At 41.6% G+C, this 27385-nt stretch overlaps 1 protein-coding gene across 43 annotated transcripts in view; it reads left to right on the top strand.

Moving 5' to 3' along the window:
• The window catches only part of NTRK2 (neurotrophic receptor tyrosine kinase 2), a 345658-nt gene that overhangs the window by 66015 nt on the left and 252258 nt on the right, over positions 1-27385 (top strand). For 38 of the 43 annotated variants that reach the window (XM_008521436.2, XM_008521435.2, XM_070590388.1 and 35 more), the window contains 3 exons: positions 1982-2017; positions 4765-4865; positions 11105-11204. In XM_008521436.2, coding sequence (XP_008519658.1) covers positions 1982-2017; positions 4765-4865; positions 11105-11204 — 237 coding nt within the window. The remainder of the gene's footprint in view (positions 1-1981; positions 2018-4764; positions 4866-11104; positions 11205-27385) is intronic. The other 5 variants (XM_070590392.1, XM_070590391.1, XM_070590395.1 and 2 more) reach the window with 1 other exon arrangement.

The following is a 27385-nucleotide window of genomic DNA, read 5'->3' as shown; positions in this document are numbered from 1 at the left end:
TCCCTTGGATCTGGGGTCAGAGGGTGCTCATACTGGTGCTATGGCCACCTGTGGGCTGATGGATGTAGGGGAAAGGCTGGCCAGGCCTAGGAAGTGGGTGTGGGGCCTGTGGGGAGGGAATTCTGGGTCCAGGGCACTGCAGCAAGGTCTAGAAGTGATGAGTGGACTCTAGTGTGAAGGCAGCCTTGCAGATTCAGGCTGTATGTCGAGGGCTCGGTGAGAACAGGGCCAAAGTGGGGTCTTCTAAAGTAATGGATTGCTGAGCAGTTGAAACAATGACTTGCTCACTTGGGGTTGTAGAGCATTTCCTTCAGCAGGGGTAGGAAATCCTCACAGGGAGTGGCGCCATTTGGTCCAGGGACTTTGCAAAGGGAAAGGACTTCAGAGGATGGGCAGGCACCCTGCAAATGGCAGCACCAGGGCTGCCACTGGGATTTCCTGCTCCTGTATTCAGTCAATTACTCCTCAAACGGCAGGGCAGCTTTCAAGGCCTTCTCAGGGTGTCACATCAGCTACAAATAATTCTGACAATACATATTGACATATTATAACTCAAAACTACTTTGAAATGTCATTTGGGATAATAAAACTCAAAATGCAATTGAAATTCACTGGATTTGATGACTTTGCATGAATTGATGCAAGGCCATCACATGTGACTGCACAGGTTGTGCACTGCACAGTCTCAGGTAGTGCCATTCACATAGACTGTAGGCTGAATGGCGCCCCCTGGAGTTGTGCAAAGAATGGGTTCAGGATTCAGCATCCCTGAATCGGAGTGCACAGCCATCTACTTAAGTTTTCCCTGCTAAAAGGGGTATTCTTCTGCTTGCTCTGTGTTAAAATTCTCATTTGAACATTAAGGCCACTTTTATTTGGTTCTTCATTTAGACTAATCTTTATTATTCACTCGGGAATATGTAAACAGAAAATTGGCTCAAGTTTCACTTTATTTTAAATAGTATTTTTCTGCTAAGGGCTCAGAAGTGAAATGAGAACTGAGTAAGCTGTATGGTTTGCAAGTTTTACTTCTTCACATGGTAAGTGAGGACCAACAGCTTAGGAGGCAGCTTTGGAAATTCATTTGGTAATCACTTAAATGGTATATCAAAATTTAATTTTATTTCCAAGTAGGCTTTTGTATAGAGACCAGTTAGTTCTGATTGGAGAATAAGTAGCAAATGTTTTTGCCACCAGTTGTTGTTGACAGTGATTTTTTAAAAAAGATTAAAAATATTTTTGCAAACCTCATGGGAATACTCTAAAATAGAATATTCTGATTATCTTGATGACTACAGAGTCATCCAAAAGAATTAAGTGGGTATACTTTTGTGTTTCTTTCTGACATACATTTATTTATAATCTCTTATACATAAACAATTTCAACAGAGAAACAGCATTTAGTTTTCTGTGCCGTATTAGGGCAAACAAAAGGGTTTATTTAGCCTTGGACACCCCCCCTCCCCCCCACCAAAGACTAAGGGGAGAACAAAATTGTGCTTTAAATATCATTATACAGGCTGGTTAATGATATGTTTGTGAACACAAATCGACCTGCCTCACCATAGTTTGAACATAACCCCAAACCATCAGAGAATAGCAAAAGTGGTACAGAAATGATCTGTCTCTGGAACAAAAATGCAAAATTGCAATTAAAATGGCCCACTTTAAAACAGAAGTGGTGCAAAAAAGAAATGTTCATGATTCGTTCATTGCTGAAGTTTTTTCAGCTAAAATGATCTGCGATTTCCATTTGTTCTTCTGTTTTCTTTCTCGGAGGGGTAGAGGTGGTGGCACTGGGAGGGAACAGAATTAACATGAAGCAAACCAAGAATTTCAGGTTATCTGCCTGTCCTATCAAACAATCTACTCAGTCACAGAAACTTCAATATATATTTAGCTCATTTTAGTGGGTATTAAGTTAGTAATTTTTTAACACCAAATGCATACTTACAAATCTTTGCTTTGTTTTGCTTTTTAGGTACAAATCCAAATTATCCTGATGTAATTTATGAAGGTAGCTATCATGTTGTCTTTATTTTGTATTTTTTAAAAATGTTTGTCTAGAATGAAATCAATCAACTAAAAGAAGACCTTTAAGCTCAGTTAAATATACACCTCAAGCATTACATGGGTCAAATAATATTTCAAAAATCATTCAATATTGACGGCTGTCTTCCCTTGATATTTCCAGTGCCTGTAAATAGCATTTTCTCTCTCATGCTCTGTTCTTGGAAGTGGTAAATCCATTCCGCTGTAACAGACATTTTGTTTCCGTAATTGGGAACTAATTACCTGTTTAAAAGCTATGACTACCAAGAAAAGGGAGGTGTATCAGTTTCTGGCTATGACAGTAAACTCAATTCAAAATTATGTTTCTTGTGTAATAAGGAAGTTTGGCTCGCAGGCAGGAACCTCCAAGGCAGGGCATGCTTTAGAGTTGGTTAAACCAGCAGCTCAAGTATGTCATCAAGGACTCAAGTTTTTTTCATACCCACACCCCCTGTCCATTGTGCCGGCTTCACTGAAGGCTGGTCCCCCTATGGTTAAGAGATGAAGCCCTGCTGTCATCTGTGCTGTCATCCACATGGATGGGAGAAAAGGGAGAGCTCCTGAAAGTGTCCCAGAAGAAAGAGAACTTCCCCAGCAACCTGCACAGAGCCCTCCTGGAATCAGATTCAAGACCCAGTTGGGTCATGGGCCGCTCTTGCCTCTATTACTGATAGGAACCATGGGTTAACCCTTGACTGACTAGACCCACCCCTGGAGTTTAGATCAGCTTCCCAGGAGGATGTGGTAAACCTTTGAAATAAAATGGGGTTCTTTCAGGAATGTGGAAGCGGAGAAACCAAAAGGTCCATTGTATTAGCTTTTAAGGGAATACCTTATCTATATTTTGCTATTTTAATTGAATGCCAGGGATGTTTTACTAGGTGTGAAAACCCATCTTTAATAGATTTTCAAACAACCTTCATGACTAGGGGGCTTCTGTTTGGGCAAGTGGCAGGCTAAATTTCAAGACTTGGCTTGAAATTTAAGGTTGATTAAAAGTTGGATGAACTAAAATGTTATATTTATACCTTTACTTTATAGAATATTCTATTCCTTAATTTTATATTTATATATACACATTGACATTTTATTTTTTCTAAAAAATGATTCTGTGTTTATATGTTTATTATATGTGTGTGTATTTAACTTGAGCTATTTTTAACTGGGGAATTATCTTGTCTCTACCCACTTTGTGCATGTTAAGCTACATATCCTTCACACTGTGGTTTGGATGATTTTTCTGCATGTAATTTGTGTATTTTTGTTTTTATTTGTCTTGATATAGTTTAAAGGAAGAGCATCTCAAATCATGTCACAGAGCAATACGTTTAAATTGTGATTTTACATTTTAAAATTATGTTTTAGACTTCTTTGCGGTAACTTCAAGACATTAAAAATGTTATCTTCCTATTGAGTTCAGATCCCACTTTGGATCTTTGGGTCAAAAAGTCATGATATTAAACCATAGATTCTCTAAGGATTTAATTTGGCATGAGTGGCTGGATTTAATATGAAGTGGGAAAAATATGCAAATAAATGCTCGCTCTTAGTGCTTGAAATTAAGTTTTAATATATTCAAAATGGAAATGGTGAGAATGTAGTTTTGGAGTTAATAAAACAGCAAACTGATAGAAAATAGATGCTTTTTCTGTTGCTTTTCATTCACATTCAAAGGAACACTCTGTTAATAAAAATGCAATTTATATTGGTTGCCCTGAGGCCAACATGATAATTTTACCAAAGGAAGTTGAGCCCAGGCTCACTTGATGAGCTTGTTTGTTTAGGATGGAAATTGAAGGCATGATATCTATTTAGAATAAAAATACCAAACATTTACAAACAGTATTGTCTGCAATAAATTTACCAAGAATTTTCTATGACCTTTTATATGTAATATTATTAATAAAATTTTGGCTATCCACAAAACAGATCAGTCACTTATTTCTATCCTGATCCATGTAGACTAAAATTGATTCAAAAGATGACAGCTACATTTGAGACATGCTAATTTGGCAACATATCCTTACAATTCTAGATGTTGTGTTCGTGCAGTTCCCTATCTATTAATTCTGAATCTGAAATATTGGTGATTCAGAACTCTTCAAAAAAGTTCCTATGGGGACCCAAGTTCCACATCGATGCTGCTTCCACATTTCATCTCGAGTCGCTGCCTCGTCCTCAAATAAGATGCATCTGCCCTGGGAATCAGTGTTGCTGATTTCAAGTTAGGTTCATGTCTGGGCTCTGCCACCTTCTTCTCAGGTGACCTTAGACTAGCCATTTAATTTTCCTCAGCTGACATTCTCCAGCTGTAAAACTGGCAGTTAGACTTAATCTCTTAAAAACCATTCCAGGTCTATAAATCTGTGGCTCTTAGATGATCGATTCTCTTTCACATTTGTATTAGGTACTTCATTAAAAAGGGCTATATTCTTATGTGCAAAGAAAAACTCTAAACCTGGTTTAGAATTTGACCAAGAAAACAGTGATGTAAAGATGTGGGTTGCATCCAATTTTGGCATCACGCCGTCTCTATGCTACAATGGATTTAACTCAACAGCCAGGTCCTGCTCCTCCCCAGCCAGGCTGTCAGTGGTTTGGAATCTTTGCCATTTGTCTTGCTTCATTCTGGGTCAAAGTGTGGCCTCGTGTTTGTTGGCAGCCTAATGACAACTTCATGCTTCCTTCTCTTTCCCTTTTCTCCAATTTAAGATTATGGGACTGCAGCAAATGACATTGGGGACACCACGAACAGAAGTAACAACATCCCTTCCACAGACGTTGCTGACAATACCGGTCGGGAACACCTCTCGGTGAGTGGGGTAAAGAGCTGTTTCCTAGATTGGCTCTGAGTACTCTGGAGGCTTCAATGTTGGAGGAGGAGAGCTGCTTCAGTGCATGTGTTTCAACAAAACATGTTTATCGTTCAGGTGTAAATAGGACGTTGAAGTTTGGAGGAATTGATCGAAAGGTTTAAGAGAAGTGATAAAGGTCCACTGTAGCCTCTGACTTCATTGCTTCTCCTCTTGTGTGCCGCTTTAATTGCTGGTGGTTCCTACTTTAAGTACCTGTCCTTCGAAAGGTTATCTAGATGAGCAAGAAATCAGCTTTTTCCTTCAGGGACATGAATAATTACTCCTGTCTTCCACACCTTCACAGCTGTCTCCTTAAATTTTTTTTTTGTTGAGGAAGATTAGCCCTGAGCTAACGTCTGTGCCAGTCTTCCTCTAGTTTTAACATGTGGGTCACCACCACAGCATGGCTAATGAGTGGTGTAGGTCTGTGGCCAGGATCCAAACCTGCAAACCCACGAACCCAGGCCTATGAAGCACAGTGTACTGAACTTAACCACTAGGCCAAGGGGCTGGCCCCCTCCTTAAATATTTTAATGAAACTTTCAGTGCCCACCAAATGTAAGGAATCTAGTAGGTTCTGGAAGGGACTGGCAGTGGGAGGATATAAAATTATGAGCTAAATACCAAGTCTTCCTTTAGGAGCTCATACTTCGTTCAGAGACGTGAGATGTCAATGAACACTAGCACCTAAAACACAAAGAGAGGCTGAGGAATGTGATGGGAAAGGTGGAAACAGAGCCAGGTGCTCGCTCCTTCCTGCTGCGAGAGCCGCAGACATCTTGGAGGGACAGGCAGCATTTTGCGCGGCCTGTGTAGGACACGGAAGGAAGGGCATTTTGGGTGGGTGGACAAGAGCTTGCAGACTGGAAAACAGTCTTGACGGGAAGGTTAGCAGGAAGAAGGGCGGCAGGCTGAGGCAAGGTTGGTGCAGACGGCCGTTCCAGGTCGCGAGGCCTGGGAACACAGGGCAGGGGCTTGGATTCACTGCACAACGGAGGCCATGCCAGGATGGCTGGGGCTGCTCTGCGGGCCGCGGGCTCCCAGCAGAGCCTGGGCAGCCTCAGCACCTTCTCCCCTCTCCATCCCACGTGCTGTGAGCCCCGCCTCCTCCTCCACTCCTAACCCACCCACTGCCTGTGTCCCCGCCCCAGCGCCACTTGCAGGCCACCCCATGCTGCTGCCGCCTGGGTGTATGTGGTCTGCAAGCTAAGAATAGTTTTTACATTTTTAAGTGGTTTGAAAAAACTCAAAAGAAGAGTGATTTTTGTGACACGTGAACATTTTATGAAATTCAAATGTCAGCGTCCATAAATAAAGTTTGATTGGAACGCAGTCATGTCTGTTTGCATATCATCTGTGGCTACTTTGGTGCTACAATGGCAAGTGGAGTAGTTGCTGCAAAGACTGTATGGCCTGCAGAGCTGGAAACACTTACTATGTGGCCCTTTACAGGGAAAGTTTGCCACAATTGCTTGTTCCCGGAGACTCTGCAGCCTCCTACGTGCCCCGCCCCCCACTCTTGTGATCTTCCTGCCTTTCTCCACACAGCAGGCCGAGTGACCTTTTTAGAGCACAAACTGGATGACTCTTATTATCCTCCTCAGAGTCTTCCCAATGCAATTGTAATAAAACTTTTATTATAAAAGCCCAACTCCTCGTGGCGGCTCACAAGGCCCCACACACCTTGCCCTCCTCTGTCTCTCTGACTTCATCTCCCACATCTCTCATTGCTTATCACCTGTCTTTTTTTAATGCCCTCTTGCATGTTCTGGCCTTACTCTTGTCTCACAGCCTTTATAATGCTGCTCCCTCTAGAAGGCATGCACTTCCTGTCAGTCATCACATGGCTTTAGCTAGGATAGTCAGCAGGCAGCCATCACCTGCTTCATTTTCTTCTGAGCAGTTATTATCGTCTGTAATTACTTTGCTTATTTGTGTACTTATTTGATGTCTTTTCCCCTTTCCTGGATTCTTTCATAAGATTCTTAGTATAGGCAACCGAGTCAGTGTTTTTCCAGCTGTACCCCTAGTCCCTAGACTAGTGCCTGGCCCCCGGGGTCCTCAGTAAGAACTGTAGATGGGTTAGACTAACGATGAACATGGTAGAATGGCTGCATGCAGAACAGAGAGATTGGAAGTGGGGTGATGAGTGAGGGGTCTGGTGCAGTAACAAAGAGATGTGTTTGTGTTTAAACCAGGGCCAGGGGTGGGAAGGTGAGCCTCATAAACAGACGCAGCTCAGCTGCAACTCAAAATGTGCACATTCAGTCTGTGGAGACACACACACGCGCACACACACATGCGCTCCCACAGCGGGCTGTGTGCATTGCATTGAAGTGGCAAGGACAAAGGCCATGCTAAGTCACCTGCAGCATATTTTCCCCTCCCTGCCTTGCACGCTCATTTCCACTGTTACTCTCATACCCAACCACTTAATGATTCCTGGTGGGAGAAATTTGTTCGTATACAGAGGGAATACGAGCGGCATCTGTTAAGCCCACAGATGTGTATGTATCCCAGTTACTAAAAATATATGCCAACTTCAGTTTTTTCTTTTGCACCCAAATGCTAAATGCAAGCCCCAAGTTGGCGTATCTCAATGATGTTTGAATTGATTGGGTCGCTGGGAGGCAAGATCATTGAAAATAATCTTTGTTGAAAGTTTGTACATTGTGGCTCCACCTGAGGCCTTCTGGGAAATCTGCGTGAGAGGTGCAAGGCAATGTTTTGTAGAAGTTTAAAGAAAATTTAAAACTTGTGAGTGGATCTGATATTTGATACATAAACAGTCCCTGATCCCAGGACCATTAGACTAGAAAAGTGTCAGAGGCAGGGAGCTGATACGAAGGGTAAAGGTGTTGTCAGAGCCTTTGAAGACAGACTCAAACACCTTGGTGTTCCAGCAAGGGCTCCTCACGAATCTTGCTGGATTTTTGGAGGAGGGCACCTCGTTTTTCTGTGCTAAGAGATATCCTCAGATAAAAAACAATCAAACAACCAACCGACCGACCAAACAAACATAAACTCACCTCTGCCTGTCTCCCAGGTAGAGACCACAGCCGTCTGAACACACGTATAACACGCAAAGCTCTGTGTTTATCACACAGTCTCCTTTTGAGGAAGTGATTCTTCTTATCATCACAGGAGTCTTTATTAAAGGGTTCCATGTATTGAGAACTGCTTCAATAGGTTTCAGTATTTTTCAGTGGATTATTAGCTGCTCTTCAGCACTAGAACCCCTGCCCATTTCCAGGTTGACTTAAACATCCTATAAGGATCTCAAGAAGGCTGGGCAGCAGTTATTATCCCCATGTGCAAATGAGGAAACGGAGGCTTGGAGAAGTGAAGCATCGGTTGCTCTCACAGCTGGTAAAGGCAAGGTATCCCGCGAACTCAGGGACCCGGGTCTCCTGGATGCCAGGCTTGTGCTTTCCAAAGTGGTACAAGACTATACGTCGGTACCACAGAGGTCTGGGCCTCAGGGAAGTCCCCTAACCTCTCTCCATCCCAGTTTCCTCATCTATACCATAGAGTTGGAACTTGTTCGTTTAGGTATCCCCCTTCTATCTGTAGAAGTATAGAGTTTAATTATAAGGAAGAGAAACTTAGAGCTAAAATACCACGATCTCTTTCCCATGAAAGTGTTAGTTAGAAATAAAGATTTAACAAAACACCCCAAATCATTAGGTAATTTAGAGAGAAATAGTTTTGGTCAGAGCAAGTTGACCCATATTGGCCTTTTAGGAATCGCCACCGCTCTGTCTATAGATGGGCCGTGGAGTCAGAGTTCGTCTGTCCTCAAACGTCGCCGGAAGCCTCCTCTGGGAGGGCACTCACCGCTGACGTTCAGAGCAGAGAATTGGCACACGTTTGCTCAGCCCTGGCCAGGTCTTGGCGTGCACTCTTTTCTGTGCTTTGTGACGTATTTAATGCTGTCCTCGTCTGACACCAGAGAAGGTGCTGCAGGAGGATTAGCCGTGTGTTTTTATTATCCTGCCTTCATTCTTAGCCACGTGCTTTGGAGAGACCATGTAATGGACAGATCACAGCTTTATACTTGGGCAGACTTTGGTTCGAATCCCAAGCTTGAGAGGTGTGACCTTGGACTGCTTCTTTATTTTTTTCTAAATCTCAGTTTTTCATCATCATAATCATCATCACAGCCAACATTGATTTATTATATATTGTAGTAGCTGCTGTTCTAAGCCTATTATCTGCATTAACTCTTTGAGGATTTACAACAACCTGAAAGGTAGAATTATTACATTCCCTATTTTACCCAGGAGGATTATGAGATGCTGAGAGCTTAAGTAATTCTGAAGTCATGCAGCTAATAAGTAGTAAATCTAAATTTCAAAACCAGGAAGAACCCATGTTCTTAATCGCCACTCTTTACTGCCTCTCACTGTGAGATGAGGGTATCGATCAGGATAAGCTATGCTGCAGTAACAAAAATCCCCAAGTTTTAGTGGGTTAAAACAACAAGGCTTTATTTCTTGCTTGATTACATGTATTGTCTGGGAGCTCTGTCAGCCTCATCCTCATTCCAAGACCAGGCTGACAAGGCAGCCACTTTTTAGAAACTTAGTGTTTATTATGGCAGAGACAAAGACAGCCCGAGAGCAGGGTTTGTTCACCTTGGCCCTATGACATTTGGGGATGAATAATTCCTCATTGTGAGACGCTGTTCTGGGCACTGGAGGATGTTTAGCAGCATCCCTGGCCTTGACCCGTTCGATGCCAGTAGCACCTTCTCCCTCATTGTGACAACCACAAATTGCCAAACATCCCCTGGGTGCATCATTATCCCTGGTTGAGAACCACTGCCTAAATCTAAGATCTCACAGTAGCAATGAGGTCCTCTGCCTGGCAGTGATGCAAGTCTCAACTCATTGGCCAGAACTAGTCACATGAACCCATCTCATCATAAAGAAGCCGGGAAGTGAGTCCTACGAAGAGAAACAGAGAAAAACAGAAATGTTTGGGAAACAGCACCAATGATTACTGTAGATGGGGATAATGATATCTGTCTTAAGGATTGTTATGCAGATTAAAACAAACAGAGAAGCTTGAGCATCTAAGTCAGCGTGGACATCTAAGATAGTTTAGAGCAGGAGTCGGCACACTGTCTGAATCTGCTGTCCATCTGTTTTTGCAAATGAGGTTGTACTGGAGCACAGCTGTGCACATTTGCTCACATGCTGTCTGCCTGCTTTCATGCTCGACCAGCAGAGCTGAGTAGTTGCACCAGAGGCTGTATGGCCCCCAAAGCCTAAAATATTTCCTATCTGACCCTTTACAGCAAGGTTGCCAACTCCTGGTTTAGAGAATCAAACTTTTCTTGGAAGCAGGACCACTTGGGGTGAGCAGCAGGAATGGAAGGCGGTTCACAGGTCCGCTTCCATCTTTATTTCCAAAGTGTTAATATGTACTTAGCGTTATGCACTTGTGCCTCTGTCATCTGCAGCTCAGGGTGCGACAGGATTCACACAGGTCTGCATCTACTCCTCTGCTTGCAGAATCCACATCTTGTAATTGCATTTTTAAATTTAAAAAAACTTTGTATTCACCTCTCTCGTACGTATATAAAAGTGCACGTATCATAAGTCTACAGCCCAATGAGCTCTCACAAGCTGAACTCACCCACCAGTGCCCTCCTGCTCCCTTCCAGGCCTGCTCACTGCTGCAGGGCACCCCAACGTCTAAGAGCAACAACAACCAGCTTAAAAAATCTTTTATTATGGACACTTTTCAAACATGCACAACGGTAGAGAGAACAGCAAAATGAACCCCACTGTATCTTTCACCAGCTTCAAAAATTATCAGTATTTTGTCATTCCTGTTTCATATACGCTTCTTTTCTCTTCTCTCTCCAGATGGGTAGGTAAGTAGATAGGTCGATAGAGGAGAGAGAAATAGATATATGTAATATCTATATCTCTATCTATTATCAATTGGACCTCCATTTTTATAAGCTTTAACTTAGATTTTCTCATTTGTAAAGCAGGGGTAATAACAGGACCTACATACTTCATTATAGGGTTGTTGAGGGTTAACTGAATTGATACACATAAAGCTCTTAGAAGAGCGAGTAGCAAGCATCGGATAAATATTAACTGTCACCATCATCATCATTATCATCTGGGTTTAGGGAACTGGTCAGCAAGGCCATAACTGCCCTCTGGTCCTTTCTCCAGGTCTATGCTGTGGTGGTCATTGCATCTGTAGTGGGATTTTGTCTGCTGGTAATGCTGTTTCTGTTGAAGTTGGCAAGACACTCCAAGTTTGGCATGAAAGGTAAGAAGGGCTGTGTTTATTTTACTTCTTCTGTGGAATAATTTTTGGCTTATGACTAATGCTAATTACCAGTAAAGAAGGAAGCAGCTAGATTTACGATGACTGGGTTTTAAGGCTGAAAAAATAGCAACAAGAATATGATACTACAAATCAAGAAAGAGCAAAATAATGTTGATTACTCAGCACTGCCCACTTTCCAATGAGAATCCTTGTCCCAGAAGACACAGAACTGGTTTCTTGAGTATCAAGTGACGAATAATGATACAGGCAACACTGCCTGAGTTTTCCTTTTGCTTCAGAAAGGCAGGCGAGGCCCAGTGGTGGTAGGCTGGTTATGGACACATGTATTTTGTGCAGAAAGGTCCTTTCTGCTGTACACTTGACTTCCAGGTCGTCTGTGGCATGCTTTTGGTGTTGCTGCTGCTTCTTCAGATTCTCATCTTTTGAAATTCGAACAGTGTTGGGAGGCAGAATAAGAAGAGCCATTGGAGGTACATCAAAGCTTTGCGAATGAGTGGGGATTTTTTAATGCAAAAGTTCCCAGTGTTCGATTAAAAATTAGGCACTGCGTTACCCAAGAAGAGATCATGGGTCTCTTTTAGATGATTGAGAATTCATTTTAGGGGGAAAACTTGTTTAAATGTTCCTGTTATATAAATAGCCAAGAGTTGTAGTGATTTAAAAGCATTTGCTCTGAGTTTCAACTTATGTATTCACTAATATTTATTGTTGAATTTGATATGGTCTCTGGGAAGTAGCCACTAGCTTGAGGAAGCTGTGAAGACGGTTTAGTGGTGTCTTAATTGCATTGAAGATAAAGGCTGCTGGGTTTTCTTGCTCTGTGTGGTACATTGCAGGTACTGTCAGTGTTCTTGCTTGAATGCTTAAGTAGCGGTCAGTTGCTCAGCATACTCTGGGCTCCGGGGTGGATGGGATCTATTTCTGACGTTTTCGCCTCTCCCTTTGTTGGTGCCTGTGACTGAGATTCCTAAACCCGGAATGAACAGACAGGAGTCGTGGTAAATTGGGCCTAAGAAAGCCCCAAAACCTCCTCCTGACTCCCCCTTGGCCTGCCGACCCCTGACATTTCTTTTGGAGGAGGAGAGATCTGTCATTCTCCAGTGATAAATAAGGCAAGGGAGAGGGTCTGACTACAGTGATTTTATTAATCTCCCGGTGGTGGTTCTCAAACTCGACTTTGCATCAGAAAGTACTGAAGGGCTTGTGCAAACACAGATTTCTGGGCCACCCCGAGAGTTTCTGATTTAATAGGTCTGTGGTGGGCCTGAAGATTGACATTTCTAACGGTTCCCAAGGGATGTTCATGCTGCTGTTGCCTCCACATTCTTCGGCAATCTCTATTCTATGGGGTAAACGTGGGCTACCAGGTCTCTTTCTGAGTGTGACAAGATGTGGGAGAGGCACTGCAAACCAAACTTACCCACTGTTTCAGAGACCTTCCTGGGTCCCCATATTCAGCTGGCACCCATGTCCAGGCCAGGCTGCCACCCTCTGCGTGTCAGCTACCACCACGGCTTTTTGCTTTCCTTGTTCTGATCTGGCAGTTCTTTCCTTAGAGACACTTGGAGTGGATGTCCCCAAGCACAGATTTTACTGGAGAAAGCCAGCTTCCAGCCCTGTCTCTTTCCCGCCTTGAGGGTTTAGTTTGAGATTTTTCATCTCATGGGCTTTTCAGTGAGAGGATATGTCCAGGTCCTTTTCAGAATTCAGCAAAAGCTTTGGGAACTCTTGGAGCAACATTTGGAGCCCCTGTCCACCCAAGCTTTGTGTTAGGAAAACATCTGACAGAATGATGTGTAAAAGTGAGCACATTCTCGACAGCGCAGTGATGGAGGAGAATAAAAGGTAGACATTTTGTTGCAGAGAAGATTGTATTTCGTATAGAGGCTCTGGCACTCAGACTGAAGCAGTATTTTACTTGGATAATTTGGGGTGGCTACAGCTAAGGCACTACATTTTCAGAGTATAACCTAAGGGTATCCTTAATGAATTGTGAGAAAGATTTTGCTTAACCTTGTCACAGAACCAGTAAATGACTTCCTTCAGGCAGTCACTACTATAGCGTATGTTTCGCTCCCTTATTCCTAAACGTAAATAAAATTGTTTTAAAAATTTGTCTTGGAGACTCACATACTTGTTTAGAATAGTTCATTTTTCTATTTTCAGCTACACGTCTATCACTGCCATGGTTTGAACAAAATGGGCCTAAGCCCAGGTTCTTGTTTTGCTAGTCAGATGATGAGTTGATAATTTTGGGGCATCTAGAGGATAAGATAAGGCTCATGCAATGAGGGCAATTGAAACTGCATAAAAAGTGATGTTTAAAAATTAATGCATGTTAATGCATTTTAAATACTATTAGAGCTGAGATTACTGCTGAAAAATATACGTCTTACAAAAGGTAAGAATATGTAAAAACACTATTATACTTCCAGAAACAACTAGGAAATGTGTCAGTTGAGATTTCTGAGTAGGAACAGTATGAAATGTACGTAGCCTTGGCCGGAACTGCAGACACCGTGTGAGAGGCCGGTGGCTGATGTGCAGAAGATACTCCCAATGTAATCCTTGCCCTCATAAGCATCTTCTGGAAGATTCTGCCCCCATTTGTATTCCCTTGTTGGGGAGACAGGTTGAGGCTGAAGAAGGGCTGCCAGCGCACCCATAGGCATTTACACCTTTTTACCCATCCCCAGCATTGCATGCTTCAGTCTGCAGCGTCGATTGTTTCAATTCGTGGTGGCAGCGTCATGATTATAAACTACAATATAGTACTGTTGATTTGAAAGGCCCAGGGTAATACAGACTAGAAACCTCTTAAAATCATGTTGCAGCTGGATGCAGGGCACCTCAAGCTTTGTGGACTGACCTGAGAATCCAAACATAATTGTTGGCATTGCTTCCATGGGAAGGTGATCTCTCAAGTCCAAACTCATGAGTTAAACCCGGGTGTTAGAGTACAGCCCGTGAGCTGGGGTGTGTTCTTTGGAGACTGGGCTATTGAACTGGACGCCTCATGGGGTTGTTCCTCTGCTCTGTCAATTCACGGTGCCAAGTGCTCATGGTGCGCTCTAGAACATGTAGCCCCAACTGTGAGCGCCACGCCGACGGGGTTCACATTAGTCTTGGTCATCATTACTTACCCAGTGCCAAGCCCAAAGTTGGCACTCAGTAAATATGAATTGACCGAATGAATGGCCACAGAGAATTTTTAACTTCATCCACTTTAGTTTGGTGGTTGGAAAATAGTTAATCTTTGGAGGACAGCTCATATATGAATGTTAAAGAGATCTTGGAGCTTTTCTAAGTTTCTGACAGGATCAAAGTCCACCCGCCTTTTACCAATTATTCCAGATAAGTAAAGGCCATAGACAGAGGTCGTTTTGTCCAGGTTATGTCTTAGGATGTGTAGGTTTTCCCACACTATTTTCAACAATTGTTGTTGTTTAAGTTGGGAGGGTTCATTTTGGCTTTCCCTTTTGCCTGTGAGCATCTTCAGTTTCTGCCTCTCTGCCTTTGAAGGTATGGCCTCAAAATATGTGTCTTTGTCCAGCTCTGAAGTGGGCAGAAGTGCCAGATGGTGGCTCTTATCTTGGTGTTAACCTAGAATTTATCTTTCATTATTGCTTGATACTTTTAAGCTTGATATTTCAAGCCTCTTGTTGTTGGCATCCAATAGACCACAAGCCCTTTTTCAGTAAAGATGTCAAGAGGTAGAATTTACCGCAGTCCTTTTTGCTATGTTCATTTCTGTGCCTTTACACCATCCTCTTGCTTTTTGCTTGAATATCTAGTTACCATAATTACAGAAGCCCCAAATAAAGCCCCTCTGTTAGTGCTTGGCCATCTGTATAGAGATTATTCATGTGTGTGTTTAATATGGATGCATAAAAGGCATAACAAATCTATTTAGTCTATGTCTATATCAATACTCTTAGAAGTAAATACATAGTTTTATGCCTTTTCTTTTAAGGCTGCCTCTGATTTATTTTAATTTTAATTTCCACTGAAAAGGGGCTCAAAGACTTTTCCAGAGCAGATTTATTGCCAACAGAACAGGCATCCAGGCCTTTGAATGCTCTCGCTTGTGCTGTGACCAGATCTTGTATTTAGCTCTCACGTTGCTTCCTGGCTCCCTTTTCTCATTGAAGATGTGGAAGTGCGCACGAAGGGGAAATGGATGCATCCTGGGGCACAGGGGCTGCCAAGCCTTCCAAGAGCGCTCCATGTTGGGAGCCCTGCCTGATGGCACTGATGGTGCACAGGGCTGGAAAAAATATAAGGGAGCCAGAAGGGCGGAGAGGGCTTGGCACTCGTCACACTGGAGACAAATAGTTGAGGCCATCAGCTTTGTATTACTTGCATTTCCTGATGGAAGTCCACATGTGATATTTATTCCCTAAGTACTGATGCATCATTTCTCCTTCTAGAGTAAATATCTCGGTGACCCTAAGAGATCCCACAGGAGGAAGTAGAATAGGAAGCCCTTTCTGTTATTCAGTGTTGATAGGCTGCAGATTCCCTCCGCAGCCTCCTGTCCTTGCACATAAACCTCTGATGTGCACTCATATCTGCTATTCGAGCTGTGGATGTTTCCACTTACCAATTGACCAGAGAACTACACTGCCTCAGAATGCAGAGCCAGGTTTTCTGAACTCAGATTAAAGGCACACAGTTAAGTTTTTCCTCTAATAAATGATCTCCTCGATGTCTTTCAACAGCAACCAAAAATTTTGTTATTTAAAAATAGTCATAAACATAATGGGGCCAAAGCTAAAGAGTTTGAAGGTGAAAGCCTTTTATATGAGCTGAAAACAATTCATTCTGGAAAGTTTAGGAGGTTGAGTCTAACAGATATTTGGATCAACTTTTAAAAGAGGGAAAAATGTGACCAAAAGCCAGAAACACAGTTGTAGAAACATCTGCAAGGACAAACTCTTTTCCATATGCCCCCCCAATCCGCCGCCATTTTTTAAAGAGAAATAACGTTAAAAAATTATAACAGTAACACACAAATGCATTTCTGTTTTTTGCACTTTAAGCAGTTTAGAAATATATAGAGTTAAAGTGAAAGTTCCACTTCCCCCGCTCTCCTACTACCGTTTCCACTCCTGGGAATAGCCTTCTTTAACCGTCTAGAATGTATATGGCTACGTAAATAAAAAAATACATAGCTTCACTTATTATGGAATCAAATATATTCATTTTCAGTTCCGTAAAGAAATGATAATACCAATTTTGTCTGCGTCTTTTTAAGGGGAACAAGTTGCCTTGTAGATCTTTCCATATCAGCATCCAGGAATCCACTGCATTCAAGTTGATAGTACTTCCGAGAAGTCTGCTCTCAGGCTACTTGGGTCTGAAAGTTGGCTCTGCCCACCACGGGCTGTGTGCCTTTGAGCAAGCTTCTCCTCTTTTCATGTTTCAGTATTTCCGGCTGCAAAGGGGCAATAACTATACCCACTTCATAAGGTTGTTATAACACAGAGTCGATGTGTGTGAAGTGCTTGGCAAAGTTCCTGGCATTTAGTAATTAGTATACAAATAGTTGCATTGTTATTATTGGTGAACTGTGATTTATTTTCTTCTTCCCATGGGCATTGAGAATTTTACCAAGTCTTCAGATAATTGTTTCAAATAATACCTTACGTAGAAAGATTGATACTTGGAAATGTATTGTTGAGGGAAAAGGTGTCATGAATGCTTCATCAACTTACACTGCCACCAACAGTATGAGGATATCCTTTCGTTTGTATTTTCATCCACGTCGGATTTTATCAATCTTTTATATTTTTGATAATTCAGTTAAAGTGATATTTTGATTAATAATAAAGTTAAGCATCTTTATCATGTGAAGAATAAGAATAAATGTTTGTTTTTACTTATTGATTTATAGACTTCCTTATGTTATATATATAAATCTTTTATTGGTTATATATATTGCTTCTATTTTCTTCCAATATTTTGTCTTTTTTTAATAGTATCTTTGGTCAAACAAAAAGATTTACCTCTTTATAGAAGCAAGTCTGTCCTTTTCCATCTAAGCTTGTGACTTCCTTAGGGAGGCCTTCCTCCTCTAGGATTGTAAACATATTTTTTAATATCTCTTTTACTAGTTTTACTCCATATGTGTGGTTTTTTTAACTTAGCTCTTCAGTTCTTTTGAAATTTTTTATAACTTGGTGTGAAGTACTCCTGTCTTTTTCAGAGATATACAGAATAAAGATATTTGAACAAATTTTAGTGTGACATTTTCAGAGAGACCAACAGTATTATTTTAACTTTCTGGCATCAGAAAGCCACTAATAAAAAGAAATTTTTGAGAACTTAGCAATTAACTCTTTTTTGTAAAGTAAGTAATGAGCTTTGTTGGTTTTCTTATAATACGGGTTATATAAACCTCACAAAATAGTATCAGAGAATATAAGTTTTTATAGGAACCTTTTTTGCTGCCCTCTCCCAGCTTCAGATTGAACTTAAAGTCTATCTTAGGGCTCTCTTAGTAGAGAACAAAGTTTGTCAATAACAATCAAATCCTTGGAAATTTCAGAAAAGACATTCAGTTGAAAGAGGTATTGAGTAATTGGACAAATTAGAAATTTATCCAAAGAAAAGAATTAGCCCAAGCGTTCCTTTCCTGTAACTATGGAAATGTTATACGAAGCTTTTTCCCATATATTTGTGAGGTGAAGATCTCCTTTTCAAAGTCTCTTACTTCTTGTAGGGCCAACATTTGGCTTATGTCTATAGGAGGGCAGAACATGCTTACTCTTTGCAGCATATTGAAGGTGCGCGTGGAACTTCCAGGAACTGGCCAGGTCACACAGGACAGGAAGTGGAAGTAGCCCTTCTCCCGTTAGCCTTGCAAGCACACTGATCTTGAACTGTTTAAATTACCTGTCACATGAGGGCATCCCACTGGCCCAGTGTGACTGGGGGAGAGCCCAGATTCGCCTGTAATGTGGAAAGTATGCCCAGTATTGTTTAGGGACTTTCCACGCTACTAGTTTCACTAAAAGGTAAAGAATCTCTTAAGAAAGTAGATTTTATACTTAAAAGTCAGGCAAAATTGTTACTTTTGGTTCTCCATAAATCCTGTGGTGAACTCACTTTGACCTCCCTACACAGATCATAACATGCTTTAAAAAGGACTCCCTAAAGGGGCCGGCCCAGTGGTGCAGCAGTTAAGTTCACACATTCCGCTTCGGCGGCTCTGGGTTCACTGGTTCGGATCCCGGGTGCAGACATGGCACCACTTGGCTCACCATGCTGTGGCAGGCGTCACATATAAAGTAGAGGAAGATGGGTGGATGTTAGCTCAGGGCCAGTCTTCCTCAGCAAAAAGAGGAGGATTGGCAACAGATGTTCGCTCAGGACTAATCTTCCTCAAAAAAACAAAAGATAATAGAAAGGAGTTCCTAAATAGGAAAATCTGCTGGTTTTCTTATTTTCTCCTTTATTTCTCTTGTTTTTTAACCTTCCATTTTTTTCTCCTCCTGCCATTTTGTCCTTCTGCACTCTGTGCTTCCTAGTTCTACTTTGCTCCCTCTTTTGGTCTTCTTCCTCCTCATTCCTAGCATCTGATGTTGGTGGACAAGCTTTTCAAAATTTATGAAGAAGACAGATAAGAACTTGGCTTAAATTCTAACATATGCTCTGATTTTATCTACTTTATTTTGGGCAAGAATACTGAATGACTACGGGAATAAATTTAGCTCTAAATCAGCAGAATTGTCACATGGTAATTCAGAAGACAGCCTGTTTGAACACTGCACATCCTTCGTGTTTGTAAGTTGTTAACTCTTAAGTCTTCAATCCTAGGAGCAAGTAGAGATAGAATATTGGAGATTTACGAGTCAGATGAGCTTGGGTTCCCATCCCAAATCTCCCACCTGCTAACCATAATTTGGGGCAAATTTTTAAACTCTCTAAATCTTAGATTCCTCTTTGGTAAAATGAAGGAATAATATGCATCTCTCAGCTGATTATAAAAACTAAATCAGTGCATAGTTTAGTGCCTGGCTCATTGAACTAATTCCATAAGGGGTAATTATTTTTCAGATTCACGTTACAGTAATACATCATTAAGGACAAGAGTGAGGGGAGAGTCCTGTGTGAATTCATACTCAGTCTGAACTGCAGAAAAATGTCCAAATGTATACAGTGTTTACTAGTCTTTTAAGATTTATTAGTTGAGTTCATAGAAAAATTATCATTATAACATGTCTCTACTTTATGGGATGTATTATGAGTATAAAGTTGCTGAAACAAATGCTAATTTTAAGTCCCTCAGCCCTTAAAGACACTATGTATGAACTATTGCAAATTCTTAATTTTATTGTCATTTGAACAATTCATCTGTTTACGTTGTTTGGGGCTTTATGAGAAATCTGTTTTATTGATTGGTTTGGTATGGTTTGGTTTGGTTTGACTAGTTTCTTTTGGGAGGAGTGGTCACCATAGGGAAGGGGCACAAAGGGCAGGCAGGAGTGGGATGGGCAGGAGAAGGCCCTGCCTCCCCAGAACCGTTAGCTTAATCTAGAAACATGAGCTCATAGCGCCTCCTGTTCGCATGTGCTTCCCTTTTGCCTGGAGAATATTGCAACTACTAAAATGATTTCGAACAAAAATAGACTTTAATTTTTGCTGTATTCATAGCCTGCTGGAGACGAAAATAGAGATTCTGGAGAAAATAAGTTCTTCCTTATACAATTGATTGTCATCCATATGATTATAACCATAGACCAAGAAAAGATGCTGCATTTCCTGTGAGAGAAGCCAAGGCTTGGCCAGGCACATGGCGGTGGAAGATCTTTGTTTTCCTCGAGGCATGAGCAAAAGTAGAAATACATTGGCTTCTTCTGTGATCATCTGGGAGCTTTATTGTTCTGAGGACAGAGAATGGGAGAGACAGAGAGAGAGAGGGAGAGAATCTCCATCACAATTCTTTAAGTCTTTAGTAAGAGATTAACATCCTGAATTAAAGATGGAAGAATCATCTCAGCGCCCACTAGTGAGAGAGGAAGGAAGGGGCCTTGAGTTCAGGGGTGGGGCTGGTGTGGGAGGGAGAATGTTGAGAATAAGGTGGTGTTATGCTTGTCAACTTCAGTAGTCCTGGCAAGACTTGAGTAGAGTCAACCAGCCAACTGAGCCTTTCCCGATCATCTGTAAAAGTAAATTGTGTGCAGACCAGAAATAATAGTACAGGACCAAAAGGCATCTGAGGGTCCCCTCCAGCTTTTATGTCTACCATCCTGTTACAAAACCATTCAAAACAATCACATACTCACTAAAAGAGTCTGCCATGGGGGCCAGCCCCATGGCCAAGTGATTAAGATCACGCACTCCGCTTTGGTGGCTTAGGGTTTTGCCGGTTCAGATCCTGGGCATAGACATGGCACCGCTCATCAGGCCATGCTGAGGTGGCACCCCACATGCCACAACTAGAAGCACCCACAACTAGAATGTGCAGCTATGTGCTGGGGGGATTTGGGGAGAAAAATCAGGGGGAAAAAAAGAAGATTGGCAACAGTTGTTAGCTCAGGTGCCAATCTTTAAAAAAAAATAAAAAAGAGTCCGCCATGTACTTCTGGTGATGTCCATTATTATTTTGGTGTGTAATGATATAGCTTTTTTGCTCCATTGTTGAATTACAATCTTCTTACTACTAACATATGAAATATTGTGTCTGTATGGTCAATACTAAATATCCCTGGATGTCTTTTCAAACTTGTGATCTTCTCAACAAAGTCTGGCCTCTAAGTTATAATCAGAAGCTATTTCTTATTTAGTTGGCATTCCCAATAACTCTGTTTACTGTTAATTTGCATGTAGCATGAGTCCTGCCAGAGGCAGCTTTGAAATCCCAGCTCAAGCAGAGAGGCAGCCCTGCCGAGGTCTCTCTTCTGCAACGCTGTGCGTTTCAGGGAGCAAATCAACAGCTGGGCAGTTCCCCAACTGTTTCCAGTTAGACTTCACAGCATGGCTTTGTTATTTTGTTTGAAATAAATCCTTGAAACATTAGAGTTATCCATATTGAACCACATTATATCTTGGTTATCCTGTGATACCATGGCGGTGGGTGGAGGCATAGCTAAATGTCTAGGATGGGATTGAGAATGGAGCAGGCACATATCTCACGCAGACTGTTCAATAAAATATCTATTTTTAGTCCTTTTTGCACTAGGTGGCAGGAATTTAATCTTCTGCCATTCCGGGTAATCTCAGACAATTGTGGACAATCACAGAGACTTCAGCGTTTGTTCCATCAAGTCAGGGTCTCTCTCTCTCTGCTCTCCATTTCCTCAGGCGGCATTTCAGTTTCTGGATGGTGGCAGAGTGCGTGCCTCAGGGATTATGAAGTGCCCCTGCATGGGAGGAGCATATTTGTGGCTGTTGGTGGTCATTTCTCAATATTGGTTTCTGCTGTGTTGTCTCTCTTCCCACTTGTCCTCAGCCACCAGTTCGGGCAAGTCACAGGTGTAATGTCTTGTGTTCCTAACCAGGTTCCACCATATTCACATGCCTCTCTGCAAGGCCATCCTTGAAGCTTTGGGGACACAGGAAATGCTGTGAACCTGGCCCCGGCTCTCTCTGCCTAGACACACTATGGTCTCCCGGCTTTATCACTCTCCTGCCATTACAGGCTTGGGGTTGCTCTGGCTTCTTGGCCATGTTTTCAGGTCCTCCCAGAAAGATGGACTTGGGGTTCTTCTTTGGAATCTCCAGCCCTGACTAGAGGTTCTATGGGTCCCCACCCCCCATACTTGACTAGGGGACAGGGTACGAGCTCCTCCTGCCTTCCTTTAACTTGTAAACAAACAAGTTACTTCCTGTTTCCCGTGGATACAGAAAGAATATGAAAAGTGGTTTGGCCTGACTTCATCTTCCAAATAATTTTTGTCATACATGTGGATCTTGTTTTTTCTCCAAATTTTTATGATGACGTGTTCTACACGAAGAAAAGTTGAAAGAATATTACAGTGAACATCTGCATGTTCAACATCTAGATTCAATCTCTGTTTAACATTTTGCTGTTTGAAAATAAGTTTCCCACATCATGTCACTTCACTCCTAAATTTTCCAGCATGTTTCTCCTAAAACTAAGGACACAAATCTCCTAAAAGCACAACCCTAATACCATTATCACTGTACCCAAGAAAGTTAAAATAACTCTGAAATAACAGATATTACCTGTACATCTTCAAATTTCCCCAGTTATTCAACAGTGCCTTTTACAGCTATTTGTATTTCACACCAGGATCAACTCAAAGTTCATGCGTTGCATTTTGTCACTGTGTTTCTTTGGGCCCTTTCAATCTAGAACGTTACCTCCATTTTTTTTCCTCCTGACACTGACTTTTTGAAGAGTCCGGTCAGTTGTCCTGTAGTCTGTCCTTCATTCTGACTGTGTCTGATAGTTTGCTGGTGGGATTCTTTAACTTGTCTTTTATCTCCTGTATTTCCTGTGACAGGAGATATTTCTAAAGGCTTGATTAGATTCAGGTGAAAAGTTTTGGGGAAGAGGAACATCCCAGAGATGCTGTGCGCTTCAGACTGTACCACATCTAGAAGCGCATTGTGTCAGATTGTTACACTGTTGGTCTAAGCTGGATCACTTTTTAGAGATGGCGACCACCAGATCTTTTCTTTGTAAATATACGTTTTTCCTTTTGCAGTTGGTGGGTAATTTGTAGAGTGATAGCTTGGCCCTAGCTAATGTCCTTGTCCCCCAAAACATGAACCTAATGGGCTTAATATCCAGTTCTGGTCTTTTCCTGAAACAATTATTTAATTTCTAAGGGCTGCAGAATGGTGTTTTTCTAATTCAATCATTCCTTGTACCTACTGGATTCCATTTAAAAAAAGGAGCATTCTGGCCTTAAGGATTTCAACTTTTTAATTTTGGGTCTACCTTGATAAGCCCTCCTTGAGGCAATGGATATTTGGTATCCGGCTGCCTACGTTTGGGTGGGTCATGGGTTAGTGTTACTACATCAAAAATATTACTTTATTTTATAAAATATTATTTATTTTGTGTTTCTCAGTCATTGAGCAAAGACCTTGTGGGAATTCTTTTATGTTTTCCTCATCACGGGGATTAAACAGTAAGTAGGTATCAGAGCCCTAATTTCCTTCGGATTCCCTCCTGCATCTTTGTGGTCGTTGGTAGAATCAAAGACAGTGAGAGCAGGCAGTGAGCTTAGGAATCATTCAAAGCCTTTATTGCAGAGATGAAGATGTTGGGACCCAGAGAGCTTAAGGGACTTACTTAAGATCACGTAGCTGGTTTGTAGCAGATCCAGAGGCAGAAGCCAGGCCTCATGACTCCAGCTTTAATGTTTTATGCTGTGAGACTAAGAAACATTATAACAATAAATAAAACTTATTTCCACACCAAACTCACTGTGTTAGCGCTAGGATGTATTGCCGTTGGATGTCACTGGTATATAGCTGCCATTGGCTGTCACTTGTATGTACTACCACTGATATGTACCGCCATTGAATGACACTGTGTTTCTGGGGACATACATCATCAGTGGTACCAAGATGGTTTTAGAAGATTCTCGGGGGCTAACATCTTTAGTTCTGATAATTTAAATTTATTAGAAAAATATATCTGGCACATCATACTCTTGGTTTCATGATATTATTTAGGATAAGGAATATGCTAAAAAATTAAATAAAAATATTAAGTAAATAATTTAATTTCAATTTAAATTTTTAAAAAATGATTATTTGAATAGGACTGACCCCCAAAGGCATGAGGAGAGAGATGGTGGAGTCAATATAGGGTTCCCAAACCTACTTTCCAAATCAGGGGGATACATAGATTTTTCATCCTGAGCCATTGTTTAAAGCTTTATCGAGGTATAATTCCTATGCGATAAACTGCACATATTTAAAGTGTACTATTTGGTAAGTTTTGATATCTGTGTACACTTGTGAAGCCATCATCATGGTCATGACAATGACCTTATCTGTCACCATATATCAGCCTCATATCCTTTTATAATCTCTCACCCTCTGCCACTCACAGCCCACCATGCAGCCATTGGTTTACTTTCCCTTACAATAGATACCTTTGCATTTTCTAGAATTTACATGATTAGAATCCTAAAATGTTTACTCCTTTTTTTTCTGGTTTCCTTTATGTTGCATAATTACTTTTAGATTCATCAATGATATTATATGAGTAGCTCATCATTTTTTTTTTTTTTTGGCTGAGTAATATTCTTATCTTTGCATATACCATTATTAGTTTATCCATTCACCTGTTTGTGGACATTTGGGCATTTCCAGTTTGTGACTACTGAAAATAAAACTAGTACAAACATTTGTGTACAAGTCATAATACTATGGATAATGTGAAGCAAGGCAAGAGAGGGATAGTGAGAGTTTTGCTGTTTTTAAATCATTAAGAAAGACCTCTCTGATAAGCTGACATTTGAGCGAAGATTCAAAGGCAGAGAGAATGAGCCTGCTGACACCTGAGGAAACAGCATTCTGGGCAGAGGGAGCAGCACGCGCAAGTCAGGGAGGCTGGAGCGAGCTCTTCGTGTTGAAGGAAGAGCAGAGGCCAGAGTGGCTGGAGCAGAGCAGGGGTGGGGGTGGGGAGAGCAGTAGGAGAGACCAGAGAAGTGGCAGAGATGCATCTCTGCATAGGGACCTGCAGCTTTCAGAAGGCTTTTCTGAGTGAAGGGTAGGGTACAGAAGGTTTTAGATAAGGCATCAGTTGAGAAAGTGTGTGTAAAGAACTTAAGTGTGGGCAACACTGATGTATTAATGTATAAAATTAGTTTCTGATCACAAAGGATGACGGGGGAAAAGATATCTCTGGGGTGGAGGAGAGAAGTTCATGCAACAAGGGTGTGGAGAAAATTTCACTTCAGGTTCACGATCAGCTTTACTTAGAAGTACGATCCCTCTCCCCTCCCAGTCCCCAACATTTGTCCACGCATGCATTCAGTACACACCCCGAAATGATGGTTTGCAAGGTCTTAGTTGTCTGCATTACCCCGGCGTTAGACACCCACAGTATGCTGCAATTGTTAGTTATCACATGACCATGGCCCCCTGAGACCAGAATGGGTAGGACTCGGGCTTCGGTTATGTCTTGAGTTTTTCTTATAATCCTTTTCATCCTCACTCTAATTCCTTTTATTTTTTTCTGTGAGGAAGATTAGCCCTGAGCTAACATCTGTGCCAATTTTCCTCTATTTTATGTGGCATATCGCCGTGGCGTGGCTTGACGGGCAGTAGTAGGTCCTCACCTGGGATCTGAACCTGCAAAGTGGAGTGCACGAACTTAACCACACACCACCAGGCAGGCCCCTCACTCTAATTCCTTTTATGCAGCTCAGTTCACTCCAAGGCGAGGTCATTACACCGTAGTTAACTTCATGGCTGATATAATTTAAGTAAAATTATTTTTACCATCTCAGTTGCTATTGGGAGAAAAGTGCTACTGTTTGAAAACTCAAATGATGCATTTTCAGAGTGAGCAGAGACACTGTGGAAATTCTGATTTTCCTCATCATGATGACTGAACATTAAGTAGAACCCCTGCTCTTTGCATGGTGTCCCTTTTGGCTTGAAAGACAAGGGTAGGACTTAAGATGAGGCTGGAAAATTTTGAAGCTGTGCATTTCTAGAGAGGACAAGAGCACTTGATTTTTCTGCTTATTATCCTCCTGACAAATTTCTAATAGCACTTTGCCATGTTGTGGTCTGGAGTAATTGCCTTTCCACCATGGGCTGGGTGTGGGGAGTGGGATTTAATTATTCTATGACCAGATCTCCTTAAATGTATTTTTCTATCTCCATGCTTCCTCATCCTTCTTATTCTCTCTCTCTGGGGAAGTATTTGACTGACTACCACCTTTGGGGAGCTTCTGACCTCTTCCCCTTCTTTCTCCAAACCACTCTGGCCCTGGGTGGCATGGAGCAGAATGTTCTGTACTTTCCCCCATGGGATCTGGGAATTAGGTTCTTCCCAAGTCTTCATTATCGTCATGTAGCTCTTCCTCTTTATGAAGTGCCCCGCAATACATGTTTTTTCTAGTCTATTTTCTCACCCGTCACCTAATGCACTTATGGGTTAGCAAATTCAAAGAAACTAACTCAGATATTACCAGCAAAAAAAGCATATTTGAAAAGACAGATCTACCATGTTACCAAATGAAAATCTAAAAATGGAAAATAAAGGGCACAATTTTGGATAATCTCATTCATTGGCATAGATTCTTGGATAGTATTAATTTCGGTTTGACTTCTTAGTTTTCCCTCTCTTCAGCATCTTATACTACATATCAGGTTCTTATCGATTCCAAAAGTTTTCAATTATAAAACAATGCATGGGAAAGCAGAGAACTACAATCAGACTCTGAATTCTCAGAATTCAAATGTGCCAAGAGCAGGAGATGCCAAGTCTGAGTAGCTTCATCCTATCATTTTAGCGAATGTTTCACCCTGGAATGGTGGTTCAGCGTAGATATTTGGTAACTCTAGTAGTAGTTGAGAATTTTGCTTGAGAAAGATAATCATTCTTAGGCTGAATCCTTGCCCCTCCTCTAACCCCTCCCCGTACCCACTGATATTTCCCACTCATCTCCCGAGCTCCTGCAGTGCTCTGAGAGTCCCTGGAATAGTAGATTGCCCCTGCCCCTTGGCGGCACTCATTGCAGTTGCTCACTATTTATTTGAAATTGGAACTTGCTCTAGGTGCAAAAACTTGAGGTGCCCATTCATCATCAGTGTTATCGGTCTGTTGGGTCCTTCAAAAGTTCTTCATGAATTGTTTTGATACGTCTGGTTATACAGCATTCATAGACTATACCCTTTAGTTCCGGTCCTAGTCTTCCTGATGTGCTGACATAATTGCCTTAAATTATAAATTGCCAGATTATTGGAAAGTTTTTTTTTAGAAGGGGTGTATGGAACCATTCATGACCCTGACAAATTAATTGCATGTATTACTTAAAAATTATTTTGACATTTCATGTTTCTGTAGTCATTTATAATAATCTATTAGCTCATTCTCAGGTTACCTTTTGAGCCAGCCTACCTACCCAACTGGCTGTCTCCAGTGAGTCCCTATGACCTGAAGGCTTAAAGTCAGCCTTCCCTTCTAGAGATAAGGACATAGAGGTATAAAAAAT

The sequence above is a fragment of the Equus przewalskii genome, chromosome 22 (genome assembly GCF_037783145.1).
Source record: "Equus przewalskii isolate Varuska chromosome 22, EquPr2, whole genome shotgun sequence".
Classification (NCBI taxonomy): domain Eukaryota; kingdom Metazoa; phylum Chordata; class Mammalia; order Perissodactyla; family Equidae; genus Equus; species Equus przewalskii.
This window is presented reverse-complemented; position numbering and strand designations above follow the sequence as displayed.